At 36.7% G+C, this 27,556-nt stretch overlaps 3 protein-coding genes across 3 annotated transcripts in view; 2 read left to right on the top strand and 1 right to left on the bottom strand.

The window, feature by feature from the left end:
• LOC126964869 (serine/threonine-protein phosphatase 5) overlaps positions 1 to 27,556 on the top strand; it is a 415,601-nt gene that overhangs the window by 181,131 nt on the left and 206,914 nt on the right. The window lies entirely within an intron of this gene.
• On the bottom strand, positions 1,223 to 4,067 carry LOC126964881 (uncharacterized). The gene is made up of 2 exons (XM_050808200.1): positions 3,472 to 4,067; positions 1,223 to 1,744 (listed from the first exon to the last, which is right to left on the bottom strand). Exons 1-2 carry the CDS (start codon positions 3,622 to 3,624, stop codon positions 1,364 to 1,366), a joined length of 534 nt encoding a protein of 177 aa, XP_050664157.1. The 5' UTR covers positions 3,625 to 4,067; the 3' UTR covers positions 1,223 to 1,363.
• LOC126964866 (putative FERM domain-containing protein FRMD8P1) lies at positions 4,423 to 27,555 on the top strand. Its single transcript, XM_050808186.1, has 11 exons — positions 4,423 to 4,654; positions 12,713 to 12,927; positions 14,102 to 14,227; positions 15,368 to 15,607; positions 16,865 to 17,030; positions 18,190 to 18,351; positions 19,430 to 19,615; positions 22,185 to 22,314; positions 23,648 to 23,788; positions 26,227 to 26,344; positions 27,320 to 27,555. The coding sequence occupies exons 1-11, from the start codon at positions 4,527 to 4,529 to the stop codon at positions 27,502 to 27,504; spliced, it is 1,797 nt and encodes a 598-aa protein (XP_050664143.1). The 5' UTR covers positions 4,423 to 4,526; the 3' UTR covers positions 27,505 to 27,555.

The raw sequence follows: 27,556 nt of genomic DNA, 5'->3' as shown, positions 1-27,556 counted from the left end.
GCAAACTAAAAACTCTTGTATCCTATACTGGGTGGCCGAGAAGTTGACGTCCAAAGCTAAAATTTGAATTTGGCTCACTTTATTGGCCAATGTTCTTGGAAGTTTTTAAAAATAGTTAGAAGCACTAGGCTCCCCATTTTAATTTTTTTTTGACTCCTTGAACATTTTCATGAATTTGGAGCTGGAGCAGTTATCTTGAACTTACGACTCAATTCTAAACTAGTTGTCTAAACTATTCATAGTTTCTTATGTGGTTATTGCAACTGTAGTTAATAATTATCAACAATAAAATTAACTAAAAGTGTTCAAAAAAATTAGAAAAAAGTCCTAACCCACAATTAGGTGAAAAAGCGGATAAAAGGGGAAAAATATTATTAAATCCTAAACTACGCTTCGTAGAACATACATAGGGGTGATTCGGATACTCATCACCATGAGGCTTTCAAATTTTAGCTTTGGACGTCAACTTCTCGGCCACCCTGTATATTGTGCAAAAAGCGGGATGACTATAACATTTGGCTTGCGGATGAAAATAATTCGGAAAAGATATAGAGACAATTCATATAGAAAAAAAACTAATAAGCATACTCAGTTTGTAATCGACAAATTAAATCCGATATATATTAAAAATTTAAAAACCAACGAGAAATTTAGAAAATAGTGAATAACCTCATAGAAAAAAATGTTAAATGAGTGACCTAACATCAACTATATAGCCCGACTGACTACCTGTAATATGTAAATGATATGGTTAACATAATAAATGCGGGAACTGAGTAGGTACCAATTTTCAGATGACTTGTTACTTGTTTACTAGATGCTCAAAAACTGTGAAGCAAGCCCAGGACATTTTGTAACATAATTTTAATCAACTCTGTAAATGGGCACAAGGTGTAGGTCCGACAATAAACCAAGTATGTATATTCATACTCACTCACATATATTACTATAACTATCAATTACCTTATATCAGAATACGAACTGCACAAAGAGCTGCAAGAAATATACACAAATACCACAAATATGAAAACAGGGTTTAAGATACTTCCTGAAAAAGATTTGAAGTCTGTGTACCCAGAAAACCCAGGTTTTCGTGGTACTTATTTATTCTGTATTGGTCCCTAAACTAAAAAAATAATATGCACTTTTTATTAAACACTATTTAATTGTTTGTCTACTGATTAAAAATGTAATAATATTAATGAAATAAAAATAATTATTTGTACAGTAAACATGTTTAATATAGTTTAACAAAACGAAAGTTATAAAGCTTGGAAGTTATCTAAATGTTTACAATGACTTATCTTCCTTGCCAAAATCAACTTGAAATATTGAAAATAATTGCCAAATCGAGATAGATTGATTACAATATGTTTACACCTCCAAAGCCAAACATCATTTCTTTCTGCAGCTGCTCAGCATTGAGGGTGCCCCCGATGCTTTCACAATTCTCATTAAATACACTATAAGCAGAAATCTCGCCTTTTTTCTTGGGCCTTGTTCTAGTATTTAAGCAAATGCCCACAAGTGCTGATATAACAAAGAATACAGCACCAAACTGTAGTTTTATAAAATAAATAAATAGAGTTAACCATATTATAGAATAAATACTCCATTTCACAAGAAAATATTTCCATGTTTCTTGATTCTCCTCAGTTGGTGCGACTTCACTCTCTTCAATACATTCTGCTGTATCTTCTAATTGTAATTCAGATTTCCCAATATGTGTACTATCATCTTCAAGCTGAAAGGTAAATAAAATATTTATTTATTTATATAGTACATTCATTACTTTCTCCAGAAAGGTATAATATTATAATATTGATGGCTCACATTAATCACACAGGTTCTTACCAACCTAAAACACACTATAGTCGAGACACTTGGCCCATGGGGCCCAGAGGCGCGGAGAATGTTCAAAATACTATCTTCGCGCCTCAATAAGGCTACTGGAAACCCAAGCGCTGGCAGCTATCTCGGGCAACGGATCAGCCTAGCTATCCAACTCGGAAATGGTGCCAGTATTCTTGGTACCGTTCCACATAATGATAGTTATAATTTTGTAGTCATAGTATTGTAAATATAGTTATAAGATTTGTTTTGTTTAAACACACTATTGTATTATACAGGGTAAAGCTTCTTAATCATAAAAAAAATAATCTAAAATTTAGGTAAATAATTTATTTTAAGCAAACAAATTATACTTTTAGAAGATAAAATTTTAATCACCCTGATGTGGTCTCTATTTACCTGAGTTCTGGTGGCTATGGTGCTGCATGGAAGAAGTGTCAGTGCCGATGCTAGCTTGCTGCTACTAGATTACTTACAGGATGTTCCGAAATGATAATACAGATTGGGAATGAGGCGACCGCCCTCAGGCTATTCAATAATAAGTTTAATTGTACAATGTTACTTTGTAAATGTTTTTAACTTTAATTGTAAAACATATTTTTGATGAAAAAAAAGCCCACAGAGTTTGTAGCGCCCATTCTTCTCAGGCCTGAGGCATTCATTTTGGAATGGGTGGTAGTTTTTTTTTGACTTTCAATAAGTGATGTCACATCCTATTTTCAATAAAAATATTTGAATTTGATGTTATGGAAAATTGGTTTATCTAGGTGTATTATGTTATCTTTATTTTTTTATGATTTAGGTTTTACAGCTCTACCCTAGTGTTCATTAAATGTCACCAAAGTAGCTCCACACTGTATTTTCTAGTTTTATTTATTGTGTATTTGTATCTTGCTATATAGCAACAGTACTATGTTAAAGCATAAATAGGTACCATGATTTAGTAACTTATGTGGTAAGCATGCAACACATATTGTAACAATAATGAGGGTAGCCAAAGATAAAATACTCTGCCAAAACATGTTGATCTTTTCTTTTTATGGAATAGGACAAATGAGCGTACATGTCACCTGGCGTTAAGTGATCACCGCCACCCACATTGTCTTGCAACATCAGAGGAATCACAAGAGCATTGCCGGCGCTTAAATCTATTTCTTACATACTACTTAATGTAACAGTTACTTTATATATTTTTGTCAATTTCTTATCACACATTTACTAATACAGTTTACTGTTCTTATTTGATTTTAGATAAGTATTAGATTGTGTGTCCAATTATATTGCAGCTTTATTTTCATACATTCTGGCTCTGTTTCTAACAATAATCGAACATGTTTAATATATTTAAAATGGATAGGTAAATTTGCTTAAAACCATACAAACAAGTGAAAACTTCATCAAGGCAAGGTTAATAATGCATAATTTAACTAGATATTTTGTATTCTATATTTTAAAGTAATAAAATTTATAAGTTTAATGTTCTGGTAAGTTTTGCTTCGACTGAGCAAACTCTATCAGTTAGAGCACTACATACCAAAGTGTATTAGCTCTGTCTCAAAATACCCACAATACAATACTTCTAAAGAACACTAAGAAATAAGTATGCTCAAGGTTGCTTACCAACACAATCTCATCTTCTTTTCTATCCATATTTGTTTCAGGCAATAGGAAATCAACAAACTTATCTTTAGCTTTTTCTAGCTTTTGTTTTACATTTTCTATCAGTTCTTTCCTTCGACGGAGTGCTCTGTACTCTCGTAATTTTGCTTCCATTAGAAAATATTTTTTTACTTTAATCCTCCAAATACCAGGGAATGTTTGAATAGAATAGTTAGGTATAATTCATATTTTGTTATAAAATTTTATAGGCTAAGCAATGTTTTTTCAATTTATTTAAAATATAATATTTTTATCGTTTAGCTGCAACAGCCACGTATCTACTATGTATAAACCTAAGACATTCAAGATTCCAAGTTTTTTAATTTAAAATAAAATTAAACTGGTCGACTTACGCCTTACATTGGTTTTACAAAATTTTCTTTACAAACCACACATTTCAAACCAGACACTATTTGTGTTTGCGGATTAATGTTGTGTTTACTGTTTGTGTTATTGAAATTTGAGAATACAGAGAATTTTAAACACGGCACCATAATTAATGTATTGTTTTGTTTTAGACAAGGTTAACAGGCTTTTGTCAAATCGAAACCAGTGCCAGCTGTCACTTAAAAAATAATGCGCACATTCGCAGTGCTGATAAAAAAAATTGATATTACCTATAGCTATAGTATAAATATTATATATTATGCACTATGCAATATAATAATATCAATAAATGTGTTTAGAGATATATTTAATTTAATCTATTAATAATTATAACAACATAACATAAGCTTGTGTTAGTGAATTTTCAATATATTGAAAATTGAAATTGATCGGGCAACACTAATCATATCCTCATTAAAGGCCTCTGGACTTGCATCCCGTGCCACTAAATAAATTAAAATACAACTTCATAAGTAGGCCCCCAATTGTGACATAGCCCATGCAATAAATTTAAAAAAAAGCAGGGCGCGAAAGCGATCGATATTCGATTTTCTTGTATAATGGTGCTCCGATTGTTTACAATATGAAGTGGAGATTTAGGATACTGACCTTTTAATTTCTATATTTCAATGGACCACCAATCCGAAATGGGAGCATACGGGGAAAGTAATGTTCAAAATAGCGGAAATTATATCACAATAATACCCGTAGATTATTCAAGACGAGGCTATCCAGTTCAATCCGAATATCAATACAAGTATGTAACTAATGTTCTTTTAAAAGTAACTAGCTGTGTTTGACCATTTACTTATTGATGTGCTGATACTTCGTCAGCCTATGTTTGATCTATTTCAGCCTGCGTACCTACGTCTGCATGGTCTACTATGTTTGGTCATTAGTATGTAAATTTACAGCTGTTTGATGTTTAGTAATCCGGCACTTTCTAGATTAGATTCGATAATTATGTGCGTAAGTAAAGCTTCTAATGAAACGTATCTCTTTAATCCACAAAAACACTTCGGTGCATATTTTATGATATAAGTCGAATTTATCGGAATGTACCTAAGCTATTTAAATTACTAATAATGAAAAGAGCAATGAAACCTATAAGAGAGCACGGAGAACAACTCGCACTCAAACCTACGCCTGCTTTGGAAAGAAGGAAATAAGCTCACCGGAAATGGTTTATTCACCACCGTTTTCTAATAAATGGGAAATTATTACAATAAAGTTCAATGCAAGGCAATGACGTTCTATAAATAGAATGTCATTGATGCAAGATATAAAAACTTTCTAAACCATAATAATATTAGCTGCAGCGCATAATATTATCATGTTCCGTCAACCTGTCAATATACTATTTATATAAATAAATAAAGTACTCTTTATTCAGACAATGCTCAATTAATTACAAAACTTTTTACTTCAATTTTATCTCTTAATCTATATAAAATCCATCATCCATTTCCCTCCAATTCCGTAAGGCCTCCTCCATTCGAAAGACCGGAGAAGGTGGAGAGATTCTCCACCTTCTCCGGTCTTTCGCTGTCTTTGTCTTTTGTATTACTTACTGATACCTATACCATTGAAACTGCGCTCGATCTTCTGATTTCATATCTAAACAATAGAATACAGAAGGTCGACGTGAACGGCAGGAGATCTCCTGGGACTCCTCACAGTATGGGGGTACCACAAGGGTCTGTTCTCGGACCGTTCCTCTTCCTTATCTATATAAATGATCTTCCTAATCTTATAGAGAAAAAACATGAGGTAGTATTGTTTGCGGACGATACTTCACTGATATTCAAAGTGAAAAGAAACCAAGCTATGTATGACGAAGTGAACGATATTCTATCTGACATCGTGTACTGGTTTAGCGCTAATAACCTGTTGTTAAATAGCAAGAAAACGAAATATATAAAATTTACCTTACCAAATGTAAAAAATGTTGATGCAAGTGTTTTGTTAAACGGAGAGGTGATAAAATCGGTGGACTCTGCTAAATTTCTTGGCATTACTCTGGATTCCAAATTACAATGGGGCCCCCATATTAAAGGATTGGCGATCAGACTTAGTTCTGCAGCATACGCGGTTAAAAAGTTTAGACAATTAACTGACATAAATACGGCGCGACTTGTATACTTTAGTTACTTCCATAGTACAGGGTGGCGCAATAGAACGTGCATATTTAAAATATTGATTAAAAAATAAATACAAAAGGTATAGTTAAAATAAAACTGAGGTATTATTAAGAAATAACTGAAGTTTATTTTTTAAAAATAACATCGTCTAAATGATGACCCTCTCTACGACGACACTCCTCTAATCGCAAACGGAAGTTATTGAAAACTTTCTTCAGTAATGCTGGTGTAATTGCTGCCATTTCACCACGGATATTCTCCTTGAGCTGATCGATGTTTTTCGGATTATTGCTGTAGACTTTGTTCTTGAGGTATCCCCACAAAAAAAGTCAGGAGGCATCACGACTGGACTACGTGGGGGCCATGGGATATCACCTCTTTTCGAAATCAGTCTGCCAGGGAACATCTGTTTCACAACCGCCATGGAGTCATTTGATGTGTGACAGGTAGCTCCGTCTTGTTGAAACCAAGTCCTAGAATTCACTATTCTTGAATTTTCAAGCCCTGGAGCCAAAAAACCTTCCAACATCGCAACATAGCGTTCGGTATTAACAGTGACGTTTTGCCCCCGCGCATTTTCAAAGAAAAACCGTCCAATTATTCCTCTACCAGAGATTGCTGTCCATACTGTCACTTTAGGACTATGCAGTGGTTTCTGGTGCTTGAGTTTGGGATTCTCACTATTCCAGTAACGACAATTTTGACGGTTTACGAACCCGAATATGGAGTTTGAGTTGAGGATATTGAGTGGGCCTCATCTGAGAAAAGGATATTGTCAAAATTGGAAAATCGATTAAGCATTTCATTGGCAAATGCGAGCCTTGCTCCGAAGTCAGCCTCTTTCAATTCTTGTGTTAACTGCAGCTTGTAAGGATGCAGTTTAAGATCCAAGTTAAAAATTCGTTGCAAACTTCGTCTCGATAAGTGTAAGACAGACGATCTCTTGCGAGTAGACATTTGTGGATCTCCTCGTACAGACTGCATAACTCTCTCAATATTATCGTCGGTCCTAGATGTTCTTGGACGACCTTTTGCTTGTGGTTTGAAAGTGTTCAAAGCAAAAGTATTACGTTATTCAAAAGAATTGTTAATAAATGTTTGTGTGGTAAAGGTTACTATAACATAAATGACTTTCTTAATGATACCACAGATTGGGAATAGAACGACCGCTCTCAGGCTATTAAATAATAAGTTTAATTGTACAATGTTACTTTTATTGTAAAACATATTTTTGATGAAAAAAAGAAGCCCGCTGAGTTTGTTGCGCCCATTCTTCTCAGGCCTGAGGCATTCATTTTGAAATGAGTGGTAGTTTTTTGACTTTCAATAAGTGATTTCACATCCTATTTTGAATAAAAATATTTGAATTTGAATTGGTTCCACTCTGTTACTGCTCTACTCCATTTGTCGTTACATCTAACAGCATGACCTGCCCATCTCCATTTTAGTTTTCCCACTTTGACTGCTCAACATCATCATCATTTCAGCCGGAAGACGTCCACTGCTGGACAAAGGCCTTCCCCAAAGATCTCCACGACGATCGGTCCTGGACATTTGCTCTCCGTTGGACATGATTTCCGTTTTTTGTGTGCTCATTGATAGTCCTTCCTACTTTTCGGCTTGCCCTATCGAGAATCGAGACCGTTGAGCATAGTTTGTAGACGTTCCGTGTTTGTCGCGAAAATAATTAAAGTCAAAGTCAAATAAACTTTATTCAAGTAGGCTTAAACTAAGCGCTTTTGCATATTCACTATTAATATTTCTTTTAGTTTACTGAATTTACCCTTACGGTACATACCATACCCGAAAAAGTTGAGCTCGTGAGAACTTACAAGAAATTGATCAGCCAAACACAATCAAAAATAATATTTTACAATGACTGTAATATACAAAAAAAAAATAGTTTGTATGGTGCTGCATCCAGTAAATAAATCGTGTTTAAATAATACAAATTATTTCATAAAATATGATAAAGAATAATCTGTATGAATATAAAATATCGTATATCGGATGCATCAAGCCTTAGATCTTGAATTCATTGTGTGTAAGGCTGCTTCGTGAACACGATGATCGGTATTATGTCTTTATTCGTAATTGCATCCAACAAAATTAGGTTTGCTTCATTGACGTTTTATACATAATATGTCGAGACACTTGGCCCGTGGGGCCCAGAGCCGCGGAGAATGTTCAAAATACTGTCTTCGCGCCTCAATAAGGCTACTGGAAACCCAAGAGCTGGCAGCTATTTCGGTCAACGGATCAGCCTTGCTATCCAACGCGGTAATGCTGCCAGTATTCTTGGTACGCTTCCACGTAATGATAGTTTTAATTTTATGTAGTCGTAGTACTGTAAATATTGTTATAAGATTTGTTTTGATTAAATAAATTCTAATCCATTATTAATATGGACATATCATTTGCAGTCTGATAACGGAACGGCAAAAGTGTGCTTAAAGACAATGTAAGCATACTTTTCTGCTTGTTGCAAACAAGCTTAAGTGCTTAATTAATACATTAACGACTCAAAAAAATATATGGTGTGACTTATCATCGGTAAAGTTATTTTATTTATATAAGATTGATATGCAAAAAGCGAAAGTAATTTAATAAAACGAATATTTTTTCATTAAATATGGTACAGTTATTGACAAGACTCCAGACAAGACCTGCTTGTCAGAATGGGACAGATGAAAGGACAGTCAGAAATGGAAGCAATGGAGTCGCTCTTTTTAACCGAGTTCAAAAAAGGAGGAGGTTCTCAATTCGTCGATATGATTTTTCTAAGTTTGTAACCTCAGAACATTCGACTGGTTGGACCGATTTTGATAATTCTTTTTTTATTTGAAAGCTGGTGCTTCCCATGTGGCCCCATTGCAATTGCAATTAATGAATCTAATATGTCAAGTTGTAAAAAAAATGTTAAGTTCCTTGAATTAATTAAAATTAGTCTTTTAGAATTAGATGTCTTTTCCAGGGTATCTTTTGGTATATATTATAATTGTGTATTTTTATACAATCTAATTCTAGTAACGATTATTGTTATTTTTGGAGTGGTGTCAGCCAAGTTAGGTTTGTAACTACATACATAGGTGAGATGTGCTTGAGTCGCACACAGGACGTGAGGAGGCGAGAGACAAGAGCAGGGCCGCGGCGGGAGGACGCCGATTCAAAAATAACAATAATCGTTACTAGAATTAGATTGTACAAAAATACACAACTATAACATATACCAAAAGATACCCTGGAAAAGACATCTAATTCTAAAAGACAAATTTTATTTAATTCAAGGAACTTAACATTTAAATAACCAGCATAACTAATTATTTTATGTAAATAAATATATTACATCTGAGTACTAGTTTGTCTCATTAAAGGTTACCTTAACTTATTAAATCCAAATGCGAGTAGGACGTAAAGAAGTAACAAATGTAAACACAAGCCAATAAATAAACAAGGCCCTTTATAATATGAGTGTGATTTTTGATTAAAAACTTAAAAAACCTCTGACTGAACAGATCTTGATCGGAAAATAGGGACAGACTGACGAACGTAAAACTTATACCAATCCTCTTTTTCGTCTGGGTTTAAAAAAAATTGTTAACTTCTACTCCACTGATGTCACTGTCCAAATCGGATTCTAAATTAAAAATACTCAGCTGAAACTGAAATAGTGTTTACGTCGCTGCCTATTGATCAATAATAAATTAAACAAATCGGAGTAACTTGCCCTTGCCTTGTACTTTCGCCGGGGCGTAAAAAGAATAGGAGAGTCCCAGGCCCATGGGTGTCGCAAGAGTCGACTAATGGCTTTTTAGAAGTGGGAGAGTCACACTGCCGTCTTTTGACGTCAGCACAATCGGGTTAGACTCGTCCGGGTTAATTACCACACTCGCACAGAATACCGGCGTGAAGTAGCGCCCTAGTGCCGCTATGTTTTGCATAGGTTAGTGTCGAGGAACGGTGGCCATTCCCCCCTCCCCCTCCACCCATTCGGGTGGATGACAGTGGATCTAAAAAAGATTTTACCCCAGGAGGGTACCGGCTCTATCAGAGTCGGAGAATCCCTCCCCGAGCACTCGGGCTCGGGCTGTCCTTCGTATTCTGGGGAGTGCACAGAACCGCGCATGACCAAGGACACGAGGCAGTAACACCACGGTACCCCGCTCCACGCTCAACTTGGACTTTTGCAATATCAGGGGAATTTACTCCAATTTAAACGCCGTCCACCACCACCTTGAGACGGCGCAGCCGGCCTTGTGTTTTCTTACGGAGACGCAGATATCTCGACCTAGCGATACGTCATATTTAACGTACCCCGGGGACAAAATTAAGCACAATTTTTTGCCTCATCTCGGGGTATGTGTGTACGTTAGGGAGGATATCTGCTGTCGCCGTCTCGGCAATTTTGAGGGTAGGGACCTGTTTACTTTCTGGCTGCGCGTAGGTTTAGAGGACCGCGTCAGCATCTATGCGTGTGTCTACAGGTCCCATAGTGGTAACGCAGAAACCGATCATCTCATAGGCTGCGTTCAAGCGGCAATTGACGACGTGCTTGCACAGATCCCCTCCGCTGAAATCGTAGTCTTGGGTGATTTCAACGGGCACAATGCTGAATGGCTTGGATCACGCACCACAGACTACGCAGGGCGATCTGTGCATAATTTTGCATTGGCGTATGGTCTGTCCCAATTGGTTGAGTCGCCAACGCGGCTCCTGGATGTGGATAGCCACATGCTGTCTTTGTTAGATCTTCTGCTGACTACACGTCCCGATCGTTACCAGTTCTTTGTCGACGCCCCTCTAGGAACGTCCGACCATTGCCTGGTCAAAAGTGTAGTGCCTATGCGACGCCAACGTCGCAGACCACCAGCGACCCACCGCGTTTCGCACTACAAGTCAAAAGATTGGGATAGGATGCGTCGCTTTTTTGCATCCTACCCTTGGGGCAGGGTTTGTTTCCCTTCGGATAATCCTAGTTCCTGCGCCGTTGCAGTAGCCGATGTGATACTACAGGGCATGGATATTTTTATACCAAGCTCTGTAGTACTGATCGGTGGCAGATCACAGCCCTGGTTTGATGCATCAGTTAAAGCAGCATCAAACTGCAAAAAACAGGCGTATTGAACTTGGGTTGCGGCGCTCGGCACAAAGGATCCGAACTGCAATGTTCTTAAGAGGAAATATAACCGCGCCTCCAGATTTTTAAGCGGCAACTGGCCTGTGCAAAATTGAAGCACGTCGTCAAAATTGGCGAGCAGCTTTCCAGTTACCCGACCGGAACACGCAAGTTCTGGTCGTTGTCGAAAGCTGCTCTTGGTAACTTAAACCAGCCGTCCATGCCGCCGTTGCACATGAGTTATGACACCCTGGCCCATACGGCAAAAGAGAAAGCCGATCTCCTGTGCGCTCTTTTCGCCTCCAACTTGACTCGTGACGACAACGGAAAAAAACCCCGCGGTGTCAGAGCTCTATGCCTGAAGTACAGTTCAGACGGAAAACTGTTAGGCGAGCTCTGTTTTCGTTGGACGTCAAGAAGTCGAGCGAGCCGGATGGCATTTCTCCAATCGTGCTTAGAACGTGTGCCCCTGAGTTGACGCCGGTGCTAACGCGTTTATTTCGGCACTCTTATTCCAAAGGCGTAGTACCTGACTCATGGAAGTCAGCCCTTGTCCATCGTCAAGACGCGCACGTGTAGCAGCTGCATTAATAATTTTGTTGTTGAATAAGAAAAAAAGATCATTTTTGGTTCGAGAATGGATTTATACGAGATGTGAAGCTAGTATTCACTATAATTTGTTACGTGAAATACAATTAGAAGGTCAACAATATTTCAATTTTATTTGTATGACCGCAGTTCATTTAGAAGTGTTATTTTAGCAAAACTTGGTGACGTTATAAAAAAAATAAGTCACAAGAGACATATTTCAGAGATTCGATATCACAGAAGGAAATACTCTTTTAATGCTGCGAATTTGCGGACTTCATTCTAGAGCAGTAGTTGTAGAGAATTCTTTTACGATGGAATTAAGCACGGAGCTATTTTTAATTCGGTTTTTATAATCCGCATGCCGTTAGTCGCACAAAGAAGGATTGCACTTATAAAATCCTATTAACTTTATTGTTTCTTCACGAGACCATTCACGGGCGATACTTGCTGCGAAATATACGAAATTAGACCGATAAGCAGCGAGATCTGTCGCGAGTCGATGCAGACATGTTTAGACATGTCTTCGCAACTACTCGCAAGAAGCGCTTGACAAACTGTCGCGACAGCACTTGCAATGGGGTTTACACTTGTAAGCTGCTGTCAGACAGACTGTCGGACATTTCTCGCGGAATTTATCTTGCAGATGGAAACGCGGCCTTATAGTATACTAGCTTAAAGACAAACAGAGCGTGCGTGAGAGAACAACGTCCCTAACGGAGATACAGAAAGATAAAAAGTTATTTAAGTGAATCGAATTATTTATTGAATCAAAATACTAAGGAGCTATTGCCAAGCGTGGCTAACTGTCTTCAATAATTTGCCAATCAAAATCGGTTACAAAAACAATAGATTCGCATACTTTTTATCTTGCTGTATTTCCGTTAGAGATGTTCTTCTTATTCTTCTCATGTAGACTTTAGTTACGATACCACAGACAGTCAGTCACATCGAAGGTCTTTTATTTCAGTGAGTTCCGTTCCCGCGAGGAGTACTACTCGGTTCAGAGCCAGAAGCTGCAGGCAGAAGTAAATGCCCACCTATACTCAGTGTCACAACGTCTTCCCCATTTGTCGTTCAGCCCACTTGGCCGACATCATGAGTGGGACAAGCACGATCCTCACAAACCCTTGCCCGACTCTAAGGAAAGCAATAGCTCTGACTCCTTGGAAAAAAGTGTCATGGGTAAGCTTAACTTATTATTTTGTATGGTAATGTGTACTATATAATAGACATCAGAACCACAGACATACAGTATACTATCATCATCATCAAACGGAAGTTGTCCACTGCTGGACAAAGGCCTCCCCCAAAGATCTCCACGACGATCGGTCCTGCGCTGCCGTCATCCAACGTATTCAGGCGATAATGACCAGATCGTCGATCCATCTTGTGGGGGGTCTACCAACACTGCGTCTTCCGGTACGTTGTCACCACTCGGGGACATTACTGCCCCGACGTCCATCTGTCCGTCAAACTAAGTGTCCTGCCCACTACCACTTCATTTGGGCTATGTCGGACTTTGGTCTCCTACGGATCTCCCCATTTCTAATTCGATCTCGCAGGGAAACTCCGACCATAGCCCTCTCCATTGCCCTCTGAGCGACCATGAGCCTTTTGATCATGCCCATAGCGACTACGCCTGCGTATCTAACTCATTACTGTAAAATATACTAACATAAAGATAATCATAGCGTGCGAGAGAGAAGATTGGATAATTAGCAAGATAGAATAGGAAAACGAATCAACATAGTTTCTGTAACCGATCTTGATGAGGATATTTTGAAGATAAGGTAAACCACTAGCACACACACAGTATGCTCGCAACACATCGGGCTGTCAGACCGTTTTTACGCTAGCACATTGTAAGTCTATGGTAAGAACTATATTTTACTCATGTCATATGCTACCTGCACTGCACTTGTATAAATCACGGGTGTGCTAGAGTTAAACCCGTATACTAATATTGCTTGATGCTGTAAATGTTGATTTAAAAGAGTGGCAATGAGTTACTTACCACTTCTTCTCATTAAAGCTCAACCTTTTCCGAAGTGGTGGTAAATATAGAAGAAAAGGAATTTTAATAGATTGCTTCAATATAACCGACATGACATATTATGCTATAACAAAAAATAATATCAAGATAGCATATTCCAAATTTGAAGTTTTATTTTCTACAAACCGCCCTCTCCTGTTTTTTTGTTATAGCGCCCTCTCTTGTTTACTCTACAAAATTATATTACTATCTTTGATTAACGCGAGTCAAAATCAATCAGGTTTCTGTAAGAAATGACACAATAATATTTAAAATATCCGTAATTCAATCAAATATGTCAACTAAATCATAAAATGATTCCAGGTTCTAACCTCAGCAGCTGTTCCAATCAAACTGGCTCCAGCTGCATCGCCGCTGGTTCGTTCTCCACCACTGAACCTATCACCAGTGGAGGCAGCTCCTCCAGTGCTATATCTCCTCCGCTACCTGGTATCTATATCTTTACGTTTTTTTTTAATAATATCCTTATAACTACAGAATTTTAAAAGCCGCGAAATAAACTTGTATTACATTTACCTGTATGCCAGTTAGATGGGTTTTTACCTACCACCAAAGAGTATTTTTCTGCCAAGTAGGTATGGTATACCGGTTTTAAGGGGGTCGAAGGTTAAATTACTGGTCTACTGATCCTTCACGTCTGTCTCAAGATAATACTCAGAAATATGAGTATAAGAAATATTGAGTGGCAAAATAATGGTAATTGCAAACCTAATTCAAATATTTCTATTTAAAACTGAATTTTAAAATTAAATTGTCAAAAGGGAAATAAATGCGTCTGGCCTAGAAAGAATTGGTGGGAAATCGGTGTTTGAATTTATTGGGTTGTAATAAATTTTATTTCAATAAAATATAGTCTGGAAGCGAACGCTATATTCCCAAGTTGTAGAGTTATTTTCAAATAAATTAAGATTATATCAACGACACACGTTTTTTAACAATTCATTTCTGAATGCGCAATAGGTTGAACCGTTGACTCTCACCACGGAGCCCCGGGTTCGAATCTGGCGCACCTCAAACAACACAATAATATTATGTACCTACATTTATTCGACGCTTTTAAAAGAACTGCCACGCTCCTGTAATTCCTCTTTTGTTACAAACGAGTATGGGCTGCGATGATTACTTACCATCAAGTGACCCGTAAGCTCCTTTGTCCTCCTCTTTCATAATATAATAAATCTCGATAAATATTAAATAAATAATATTACGTTTAAAAAACCGACTTCAAAAACTCAAAAGTATAAAATAACTTAATAGGGATTTAATTTAATACACCTCTTATGCAAATCTTATTCCTTTAATTTTAATAAAATACTATTATTCGTATGTGCTACCTATTGATAGGGTTTAAGTCGCTGCTTGCCCGCTTGGGTTGTTTGGTTCTTGACGAAGTTATCCCGCTCAAAGTCACGGGTGGCGAGTGTAGGTACCTGCTATTACATTTGGCTTGGCAATGCAATACGAATTGAGAACCGCCTCCTTTTCGAAGTCGGTGAAGTTAAATATCTATACTTAATTTAATAGATTGTGGTCAGGCTGGAGTGAAAATCGTATATTTTATATCAACAGGATCATCGGGCAGCACTACTTCATCATCAACAGGACCCTCGAATCCTGTAACATGCATATATCTGATGTCACGAATTGCCATAATGGTGGAGATGAGTTCTGAGGAAGTACCGTCATGTGTGACAGCTTCTAGGTTTCTGAATGCTGTTCTTGCTACCGAGGAATTGGGCTTGACTACTCCGAGTGTCAGGAATCTAGCAGCAAATGTGTTCGCTTTATGGATGTGTAGTCCATTACTAGGTATGATTAACAAGTAAAATATTACTGTTGAAATGCTTTCTTTAAAAGGCGTGTAATATCAAGATTATTATAGCAATATTTACATAGTGTAGTAGTATATGTAGAAAATGCATGCGACACGCTTTTTAATCCGTACAAAAGATCATTTATTTAAAAGTTTAATCATTGTTTTAAATTAAGAAAGATATTAGGCGTCAAAGTATGAAATTCCCGATTTGTACTGAAAAATTGAAATTCGTTTCTTTTTAAATTTTACATATTTATTTCATCAAAATAATTACCATTGTTATATACAGGGTGTCCCAAAGTTATGGGACATGAAGGGAGTAAAGTACCTTAAATATCGAAGATAGGCTATTTTACTGAAAATTTAAAATTTAGGAACTCGCTGTTTACTCTATTCGTGCGTATTATAAAACTTGTACTGCCATTCCATATATAAATACCCTGCTTTTCATAGTTCTAGGTCATCGGATAATACCCTATAAATATTGATTCCCTTGACAGTTTCCAAATACGTTTATTGCGGCATAAACGGTTTTTTTTAACGTTAACTTATAACTTTGATTTTTTCACAGCTTTATAGACGCTGTAGACTTGATGTCGTTTTAATATCAACTCGTACCTCCTCGCGTTCCCGAGATATAGGGTCTTGACAGACCGACAAACGGACGGAGAATAATGAGATCCTATAATACTTGTGAAAACTTACATTTATTTTACATGACTACTCCTATAGCCCAGTTGTTAGTGACACTGCCTACTGAGCAGTAAGCTAGATGTCCCGGGTTCGAATCCCGGTAGGTGCAATAATTTACATGATGAATATGAGTCGTCGATGTTTATTTGTATTTATGTATGTTTATGTAAGTACATTGTATTAAATATATCGTTGTCTTGTACCCATAGCATAGGCTACGCCTAGTTTGGGGCAAGATAATTTGTGTAAGAGTGTGTCAGTATTATTACTTTATTTTATCTTCGACGAGGCTATTCACAAAACAAACGAAAACATGTAACTAGGGGAAGGCCTCTTAGGACAAGATTTACTTTCATTTAATAATCTTTAAATAAATAATTTTAAGTTTGAAGTGCACCGTAGCTAGTGAACTTACTGGGCTAGTGAGACTAGCATATAAGGATCATATCATCATACTGTGAGGATGGTATCATCTACTGTCGGGTGAAAGTTTGGCTCGTCTCGTTACTTCTTCTCATTTAAACAAAAACACACAAATTACCACTTTAAAATTCCAGAAATTCAGCTGAAGCCGCACCATTGCCCATGGAGACTCTGGGCCGGTTGGCAGAAGTTGCTGCAAAGGTATGGACATGCATCAGACTCGAGAAGAGCTAAAGACCAGCCAGTGTTGAGGCTGCAACGAAACGTCTTCTTTCCAAGACATTTGGAAGAAGGGATCAAGTAAGTTATTCGATGGCTCAAAACTTACACCTTAATTGGCTCAAATGGAGGAATTTTGAGTGCTACATTATATTTCTTATTAAAAATATTTAAATATTCAAGTTTCTGCCATGCTAAACTGTTATCTTTTTCGTCAATTTTTGCAGATAGACTATGACTGAAAGTATCTTTACAGAAACATCAATTGAAGTTATTCTGTCCTCACAAATTTATTTCTCTAGCCTATCTTCAATTTACTTCTTGACAATTCTTATCGATTGATATGATCTATGAAACTTTTTTTCCAATAACGGTAAATTATTTTTAATAATAAGGACTCTGAAGTTGAAGTGGACAAGAAGCTATTATCGTCACCTCTTTCAATGGCCAAACTCAATTCTCTTCTCAGATAGTTCTCGGGTCTCCTGTTCAATGAAGCCTTACAGCAAAAAGAAAACTCACTTACTAGAAAGACTCCGTGCCGATGGACTTCAAGACAATTAGTTAAGATTTCATTTTTGCATTAAATGGATTTTTTTGCAAATAGGGAACTATTTGCAAAAAAATCCATCCTTGCCTGTGTCAGAAAAAATTTACTATGCCAGTAAAAATATCCGTTTTTTGGTCAATCTCGCAGTAATTTCCGATCCAATTTTATAAGAGTCACTTACTGAGCATAAAATTACAAAACGGTGACACATCTAGGTGGACATTCCAATCGCCAACTTGAAAAAAGTTTTTGGCCCATATTTCAGAAACTATGTACTTTAAGGCAAAAGTTATTCAGACCATTATTGCAGGGAAAATTTATTTATGTAGGCGTTACTTTGCGGAAACCCATGATTATAAAATTAAACAACAAATTTGAGCAAACAAATTTAGTCCCATCTCCTTTGTTGCGTATCTCTTCCGGGGGTAATACGTCACAACAGCCGACCAATCTCAAGAAAACTCAAATCATTTGTATATATAAATATATATACAAATGATTTGACAATATTTTACAATAATGTAGGGAATAAAGTTTGCTATTTATTACTCATTGTAAACTTTTATGTAAAAGTTGTCGTCTATGATTTATGGCCCATTTAATAAACCGGTTTATCATAAAAAAAATTGGATCAGAACTTTAGAGCACGGTTAAATTCTATATTCTATTTATATATATATATCTATACAGGGATTCCCGTATTCAGGAATTACTTTACGAAGAAGCTCGTCATAACGTTGTTACTGGGAGATATCCCCTGGAAAGTGCACAGGCACTGATGCTTGGAGGGTTACAAGCGAGAATACAGCTGGGACCTTATGATCCGCATCGCCATACTGCCACTTTCTTCAGGTAAGATTTTTCCAGTATTCTATCCAATATTTGTAGTTAAATATCTGTTTTATGTATTGCTGATTTGTCTACAGGTGTAATATACCCTTATATATAAGTAATTAAATTATCTTACATACTGTGCCTACTATTCGGATTGGAATATAAAGGAGTCAAACTTTTTTTTACATAATTTTTTAACATAATATCAGCACCGTGGTGCTAACTATACTGTTCAGGAAAAAGTGAAATAAAAGCCAACCTTATGTATTTTATAGAGGAACAACATACATATCAATATTGTTTAATTATTTATCAAGAAATTATCCAACGAAAATAGCAAAATTGACGAACTTCAATAGCTGTTATTGTGTGCTCTTGTACAATTCACAAGTAAAAAAATCGCTAGGAAAACTTTACCTCGCACACCTGTCCCACTCCCCGACCAACCCCATCCCCGGTAATAAAAACAGCACGTAGTATTCTTATATTGTTTGTGAGTATTATGTCGTTGGGGCAGTAAAGTCCTCGAATGGTGATTATCCAGTTGATAACGCAGTGTTGGTAGGCCCCCGCCGGAATAGATTGGACGAGGGCAGCGCAGGACCAATCGTCGTGGACATCTTTGTGGGAGGTTTTTTATCTAGCAGTGGACATCTTCCGGCTGATTTATAATACTAGGCAGGATCTTTGACAGGTTTGTTTTGTAATAATATTGTTATTTTCGGTACCTATAAAATAAAACTTAATGCATATTTACGATCTCTTAACCATTCTCCATTTCCCGATTCTTTCTATAATACGTACTGCAATTTTTGAATTTTGAATGTTCGTTTATTTTTATCCTAATACTATCATTTATTGTGTTTATTACATAGCCCAGTGGTCTGCTCTACTGAACAAGAGGTTCGGGTTCGAAACCCGGTAGGTTATTTATCCTTGTCATGTATTTTTGAGGATGTATATCGTATACAATATTACGTTGTCAATATTACTATTTAACTCTTGCTCATCGCTAAAGGTTGATCCGTAAAAGTAATATATACGCGTTCTTCATTTCAAACTATTCGTTAATTGATTTAATATAGTATTTTATTAGGGAGAATCAGGATAAATATTTGCCGAAGCACGCTCGATCGGGACGCTGGGCGCGGCTTTTGCCTGCTGGTCGCAAGGGAAGTCCTGAAGCGAAACTTCTAGAACAGACGCAGAGACCACCTGCGGCGCCACCCAGGAAGCTGCGGCACAAATACCTGGCACATACGAGAACTTTGCCTACTTATGGGTGAGAATTAAATGCTAGTCTTCAATTTGTAACCAAAATTTATAAATGATGCGGGAATTGAAAAGTTCGAGTGACGTTTCGGCTCTACAGGATCTACTTTACAGTTGATAACCTACTCAACTCCAATATTTGCATATTAGGAAATTGACTTAAGATGTCTTTCGAAATTTAACAATTTGTTCTTTTTTAAAGTGATAACCCTCACTTCTGGGATTAATTATACAAATTTGATTTGAAAATAAAATTTATGAACGATGCGGGACTCGAGACCACGACCTTCGAGTGCTCTTCCACTGAAACAACCGTTCGAGTGCCGTAAGTTTCATAAATCTTGATATGTTTTGTTCAACTCTCAGGTTGTGGCTCCATCTTCAGGATCTACTTTACAATTGATAACCTGCTTAACCCTAATAATTGCATATTAGGACATTGATTTGTAATGTCGTTTGTGTTGTGTTTGATACTTCGGAGACTTCGGGGATAAATTTTGGTAAAAAAAAAAATTATTGAATTAGGCGCTAGTTTGCGTAAATCCATAATTATACAAATGATTTAAGTTTTTTTTAGTGTTAATTCCGCCAATATTTGTTTTTAAAACAATTCCAAAAGTAAATAAGTTTTAAAAATAAATTTTGGTTACAAATTTAATGCCAGAAGTGATCACCTTAAAAATAACAAATTGTTTAGATTTCAAAAGAACTAAGTTTTCGCTAGACTTCATAACTAATCAGATGAGGTATGTCTTTCAGTGCTTCATGTCGTTCAGTGAAGCCAGCTCTCCTTACATGTTTTTTATTAGCTTCACCTGTATGTTTGTTTGTAACCGACTCATTTGTGAGTGATTTTTACCCATTTTAAACTGCCAGATTTTGTTCAAACTTCGTAGATTTATCGAGGATCGATGATAATACATTCATTTGGTAAAACTATTCCATTTTAAAATTTGCAAAATAAGATTTTCGTTAATTTATATAATTTTCATCTATAAAGGCAGGAATTATAATATGTCAATAATAAGTTAATACCAAATATGTTAATTTTAAATTTATCTTCTCTTTTTTTAGTTTTCTATAAGAAGCGTGTTTTATAGTTTTTTTTTAACTACAATTTACTTATAGTCAAAGCTGACTGTCATGGTAAATTATTTTCGGCGCTTTCCAAGACATGACGCTTATCGTCTCTGGGATCCCGTCCTAAAAGTTGGTTAGGTTAGTGTTTTTCGTGTTTGCTTTTATTATTATGCTCCGTGTAGCTATTAGATTGTCAGAGCCATATTGACAAAATTATGAATGTTAGTTTTGTAACCAAGTTTTATTTAATAAAAAAATAAAAAAAATATTTGGAACAACTTGACAAAGCTAATACAAACAAGTAGAAAAAAAAACATACAGAGGAATTGAGACACTCCTGCTTTTTTGAAGTCGATTAAAAACAATGATAGCTGCAAAAGTATAAACTGCAGGTCTCTTAAGAGCTTGGTGTACTCAGTAAGGCGAGACAGTACTTCACTATAAGCCACCGCCTGGAACTACACCTAAGGCGTAAATTCGGCCTCACATGGAGTACTGTTCTAAACTCTGGGCGGGTGCTCCCCACTACCAGCTTCTTCTATTTGACCGCATACAACGAAGAGCGGCTCGAATCGTCGAAGATCAATTTATCCCCGATAGATGTGGATTCTCTCTTTTTCTTCTACCGCATTTATCACGGGGTGTGCTCAGAGGAGCTTTTCGGGTTCATTCCAGCGGCCGAAATCCACACTTACACATTTCGTGCAAAATGAAAGTGAAATTACTGGTCAAATGAGACTTAACATTTTATGTCTGAAGGAGATGTGCGCAACTGTAGTGCCGCTCAGAATATTTGGGTTTTTCAAAAATCCTGAGCGGTACTGCATTGTAATGGGCATGACGTATCAATTACCAACAGCTGAACGTCCTGCTCGTCTCGTCCCTTATTTTCATAAATAAAAGTACCTACCACCCGCATCACGTTGACGTCTGGCATTCTACAACCACGTGTTTTTCAAGAAATTTCTTCCCACGCACAGCCACTTTGTGGAATCAATTACCGGCTGCTGTTTTGACCTTCTGAGAGACCTTCGAGGCCCGCAACGCATTTCTATACACCAGTTGTTGCGGATGTCCATAGGCAGTCACCTCACCACTTTCTAAATCTAGTAGGCTTCATAAGATACATAATAGCTTTAAAGGTAAATATATACACTTCTATAATAAAGTCCCAGCCACTGTTCAGGCATTATCTATAAATAAATTTAAATGTTTTATAAAAAAAAATGGATCTGTCGTAAATCCTATTACTCCACAGCTGAATATCTATCGACAGCCTGGGACTAGATTGTGATTATTTTATAGCGATAGAAATGACTGTACAGTATCGTATATTTTTATTGAAAAGAGCGCAAGAAGAATGCTGGGAGAGTTTCTTGCGCCAATTCTTCTCTTTCAGAGTGCCATTTGTTTCCGAAGCGGTAGAAGGAATCAATTTTGAGAAAATAAATGCCTTTTATGCCTTTTAAAATTACTGTTACATTGGTTGTGCATTTCAGCGCTGCTTTCTTCCAAGGTCAAATAGAGCAGCCAGTTCGAAGTCTCACCAGTTTGTTGACTCACGAAGACATCCCAGTTCTGGTAGCCGTCAATTCTAATGGAGTTTACGTCATTGATGACACTGAAAGCGTAAGCAATTACCATGGATTTTCTATGGCTCCGTCTTAGATTAAGGATTGGTCACCGCTGCGCTCCAACTAGATAACCGCACTACCTAAGAACGATACCATTTTTATTACAGTAACTATTAGATGCTTGTATGCGTAAAGTCTTACTACACAACCAAGAATTTTATTTTCAATTAGTAGCAAAGTTTAACAGAACATGTGGCACGTCAATGTCACACATTGTTCGAGACTGGCTCGAATGCGCCCACTAGTGGCTTAATTACCGCAATTCGTGACCATGCCTGTGGTATCTAGATGGAGCGCAGCGGAGACCAATCCTTAATCTAAGATAGACACAATATAATATTAGCATAAGCTGGCATATTCTACTCACTAGAAATATATATATTATATTCTATACAGACGACTTGACAGCCTGATAATCCGTGACCAATTTTGATTTGTCAATGTGTGCGTTATCCAGTGAAGTAATGCCAAAATACTAAGTAGCTAATTCCAAGCGTGGCTGATTATTTACGACTTGTCCATCAAAATCGGTTACAATTACTATAGAACCGCTAACCTTTTCTATCTTGGTGTATTCTTGTGCAAGCATTCATATGATGAATATGGATGTTTGTTTCCGAGTCATGGATGTTTAAATTTATTTATGTATGTTTATATGAATTTATGTATGTTTAAGTAAGTATACTGTATTAAATATATCATTGTCTTGTAACCCATAACACAGGCTATATATGCTTAATTTGGGGCAAGATAATTTGTGTAAAAAGTGTGTCAATATTATTATTATTGTTCTTTTCTCGCGCATGCTTTGTTTGTCCAGACATGTTGGAAAGTCAAAAATTTACATTCTTTGCTAAATTGAGCAGAAGTAGTAAGGAAGCCATTGCTGATCTTTTAGCGTCCAATATTATCAGTCTCAGTTGGGAAAAGTACATGAAACTTACTGTAATATTCCTTGGTCACAACTATAACTTAATAATCCTGGATAACCAGCATAATTTAACCTTCGCACGACACGCCACAAGTTAGGATATCATGGTACCCACCATCTGGATGTGTGGCGGTCCTCCACAGTGCGGTTTTCAAGGAGCTTTCTTCCACGTACTACAAAGCTGTGGAATGAGCTTCCTTGTGCGGCGTTTCCGGGACGATACGACATGGGTACCTTCAAAAAAAGCGCGTACACCTTCCTTAAAGGCCGGCAACGCTCCTGTGATTCCTCTGGTGTTGCAAGAGATTGTGGGTGGCGGTGATCACTTAACTGTTGTTGACCCGTACGCTCGTTTGTCCTCCTATTCTATAAAAAAAATACAAGACTATTATTCCAGACGGTATTGCTCGGTCTGCTGTATGAAGAGTTATCGTGGGACATCGGCCTACCTTCAGACGACAACGAGGACTGTCTTCCGTGTCTCTTCTTGCAGTTCATGGTTGTTGAAAATGGTCTACGAGTCTCGAAAATTTTACAGGTACCATTTTGTGAAGCGAGAACTTCTTTGCCATGGTTGTGATTTGAAAGTTGATGAAACGAAAAAGCGAGACTTTTTTAACGTGAAATAAAATGAGATAGGGAGCATTATACAGTGTTTTGATAATAACAAAAATTAATTTACTTTTTTTCTTTTTTTGACTTACTCGTAAGCCTTTCAGTTTTTGACATTTGAGTATTTTTGTTGCGTCACTTTGCATATATTGTAATTGAAATGATTTGTAAAACAATTAAAATGTACACCTTGACTTAAAAGAATGGCAATGAGTTTCTTGCTACTTCTTCTCATTAGCTCAACCCTTTACGAAGTAGCGGTAAATTCAATAAGAAACAATTTATTTTTTTGACATTCATAAGTGTCATTTCCGTGACCTACATGAATAAAGTGTTTTTGAATTTGAATTTGAATTTGATACCAAGCCATCATAGTTTAAGAAGAGATTGTCTTAAGTATGACGCGAGTATACCTTAATATTATATTCTGAAGTTATGCGCACGACGTTGTACTACACAGACACCAGGAGAACATAAACATGGTAGCGGTGATAGTAATGTCTTTCATAGCAACATGTACTAGGACTACATATGCAGTATAGAGGTTCATGTACAATGCAGGTTTCACGTCTAACACGTGTACTTTGTACGCACGCATTTTTATACGTTGAAATATATGAAGCATTTCAGGTTCCACTTCTTAAAATGACTAAAGCAAATTAAGAAATCGTGTCACAAAAATCATGTCATTTACGCAGATTATTAGAATAAAATTCAAATGAAATTGATCAAAGTTTAACAAAAAAAAATGGTAGATGTATAGTGCAATTCGCCAATAAATCGGCATACAAATATTTGATTGTCAATATTAAATTTAATATAAATAAGTTTTATTTAGTTAATTAAGTTCAACTTCAAATACAAAGTTCAAGATGGTATCTTACAATTATTACAAATTACTTAACGCCAGTCTAAGCAGAAAAAAAAATAAGGCATTCATTCCACGCTCAATTAATTGAATTAGCAGTCACAGAAAATAAAAACAGAATTACAACACAAACCACTGTATTGTGTACAGATTTAATTATAATAATTTTCAAATATACACTCTCGAAATTAGTAAACACCACTTTAACACTGCAGCATAATTCATTAAAAAAAAGACGTGTGGCACTCGGGGACTGCCGCGGTAAAGCTATTGCATAGCATTTTTTATCAACTTGTGCAATTATAATTATTTATTTATTTTATTTATGCAGTATTTTTTTTTTTTGATAAAATTAATTTTAAAAAAAGCAAACGGGAAGTGAGTATAATTTAACTTGCAATATTTGATTACAGACAGACAACGGGACAGGTGAAACTAAATAAAAATGTTTGTCATAATAATAAAAATTAAAAAAACGTGATAAAAAATAAAGAAATTAAAAAAAATCAAGATGTACCCCAGGCTCGAACCTGGGACCTTCTGCACAAAAAGCATACCTGATATCCACGGCAACTGTAATGACTGTGCCGAAATATCTATATACATCTAGTAAGTAAGTGTTAGGTTATTTTCGTTACGGAATTTCTGGATTCGGTCTCCACGCTCAAGGCCCGCGATAGAAGCTAGATAGATATTATATACCCTTTCGCCACCCCTCTCCTCACCCCTCCACAACTCGCCTCACACTTCACACCGCTACACTTGCGCCACCTCTCAGACACCCGCTGCTCACTTCACTTGACTCGTTATACGATACACAAATAAAATTAGAAAAGCAATATTTTATGAACGATGCGGGATTCGAACCCACGACCTCCGGCGTTCCGTGCCGGTGCTCTGACCAACTGAGCTATCCGTTCGAGTACCGCCTCGTTATAAAATTCTGTGTGCTTTGTTCAACTCTCAGGTTATGGCTTTATCTACAGGATATACTTTACAGTTGATAACTTGCTCAACCCCAATATTTGTATATTACGAAATTGACTTGAGATGTCGCTCTTGCAAATCTAAACAATTTGTTTTGTTTTAATGTGATAACCCTCACTTCTAGGACTGTTTTTTTTGCTGTTCCATTGTAGGAAAACTATTGTAAGCAGCTAAGTACTTTTTCTCTAGATTTTACAGGTATTTAGTTTGCATTTTGTGCATCATTTATTATTTCTGGCGGGGTTAAATCTATCAATTGTTCCTATTATTCTGTACTAGAACTTGACATATTATAATTATTTACCAAACAGCAACAAATGTGATATGCAGAAAATATCAAAAATATAAAAATGGCGCACTTAAAAAAAAGTATAAGTACTCTAATCTTGGTGGTCTACTGTAACGTGACATTGGCTAACTTGTGGTGTATCTTCCACAGAAGCCACAATGGGAAGAATAGATCAGAATACATCACGGTTGACGCTACTGAGGAGTAAATTTTCTTACAGATATTTTCAAAGCAGGCAATAATGATGGACACATTGGTGGAACATTTTGCTGGAGAATACCGCAAGAGGCTGGGGCAGGAGACGCCGAGTGAACACGCTAACTATGACTACCATTCAGGTCTGAATTTCTCAAAAAATTATATGAAAACGGTTGACCCTTAAGGCCATCCCTGCAACTTCCCTCTAATTCCATACCTAAACGCTTCAAATTGTATTAATGACGATTTTGAGCTCTTAGAGCTCAAAAATATAATTTGTGTTGTTTTAAATTAAGTGTCTGGTAAAAGTTTAATAAAACACTATTTTTTGAATTTTCAAATGGCAATGACCTTACATTTTCAAAATATAAAATTGTATTCAAAATATAAGTTTGGTCAAGCCCTTTCGAATGGCGCCAACCGCGATGAAATCGGTCCGGACATTCAAAAGTTATAAGAGGCCTAGTAAAAGGCATAAAAGACATTTATTTTCTCAAAATTGATTCCTTTAGAATTCTTTTTGATGTCATCTCTAATAACTACTAGATACTACTACCACTTCGGAAACAAATGGCACTCTGAGAGAGAAGAAGCGGCGCAAGAAACTCTCCCAGCATTCTTTTTTTGAGCTCTTTTCAATAAAAATATACAATATTGTACAATCATTTCTATCTCTATAAAATAATCACAATCTAGTCCGAGGCTGTCCGATCATTTAGATATTCAGCAGTGGAGTAAAAGGATTTACGATAGAGCCATTTATTTATAGATAATGCCTGAACAGTAGCTGGGACTTTATTATAGAAGTGTATACATTTACCCTTAAAGCTATTATGTATCTTATGAAGCCTACTAGAATTAGTTACAAGCAATCCCTTATTTCTAGTGTTATAATAATGAAAATCACTATTAAGAGCAAAAAGGTGACGATTTTTTTGTGTAGTATCTAGGCATAGTATCAGGATCAAGGCCTAATACTATGTTATTATATTGTATACAGGAGTGCCCCGTGGTTTACCCGTGTACAATTTTGTCATAAAATACATACAGTGGTATGTGGTGAAAAAGTTTGTTCGGCTGAGGTTCAATTCTTAAGTTCAAATAAATAATTTCAGATTCTGGCAGCATCTCCCTGCCGCCCCTGTCACGGCCAGACTCCCCCCAAAGGCGCCTGGCCAACAAACTGTCTCGACTGGCGCTGGCTACTCATGACGGCCGGGGCAACCTGCTGGGAGGAGCAGGAGACTGGAACACGGGGCTACATCAGACACAGCCCTCTTGGATACTACCCAAACATTAAAATGTATATTGTAAAGTAGTAGAGAAAATTAAATCAGATTTCAAACACAAAC

The sequence above is a fragment of the Leptidea sinapis genome, chromosome 6 (assembly GCF_905404315.1).
Source record: "Leptidea sinapis chromosome 6, ilLepSina1.1, whole genome shotgun sequence".
Lineage (NCBI taxonomy): Eukaryota > Metazoa > Arthropoda > Insecta > Lepidoptera > Pieridae > Leptidea > Leptidea sinapis.
Note: the sequence above shows the minus strand (reverse complement) of the source record. Positions and strands in the feature narration are given on the sequence as shown.

What these genes read in the sequence shown, in the direction of transcription:
- LOC126964881 (XM_050808200.1), bottom strand. Translation starts at nt 3,624, where the DNA reads ATGGAAGCAAAATTACGAGAGTACAGAGCACTCCGTCGAAGGAAAGAA. An exon ending in AAGAAGATGAGATTGTGTTG is followed by an intron (nt 1,745 to 3,471) that starts GTAAGCAACCTT and finishes TTTACCTTTCAG; the next exon opens with CTTGAAGATGATAGTACACA.
- LOC126964866 (XM_050808186.1), top strand. Translation starts at nt 4,527, where the DNA reads ATGGACCACCAATCCGAAATGGGAGCATACGGGGAAAGTAATGTTCAA. An exon ending in CATTTGGAAGAAGGGATCAA is followed by an intron (nt 17,031 to 18,189) that starts GTAAGTTATTCG and finishes ATATCTATACAG; the next exon opens with GGATTCCCGTATTCAGGAAT. An exon ending in GAGTCTCGAAAATTTTACAG is followed by an intron (nt 23,789 to 26,226) that starts GTACCATTTTGT and finishes ATTTTCTTACAG; the next exon opens with ATATTTTCAAAGCAGGCAAT.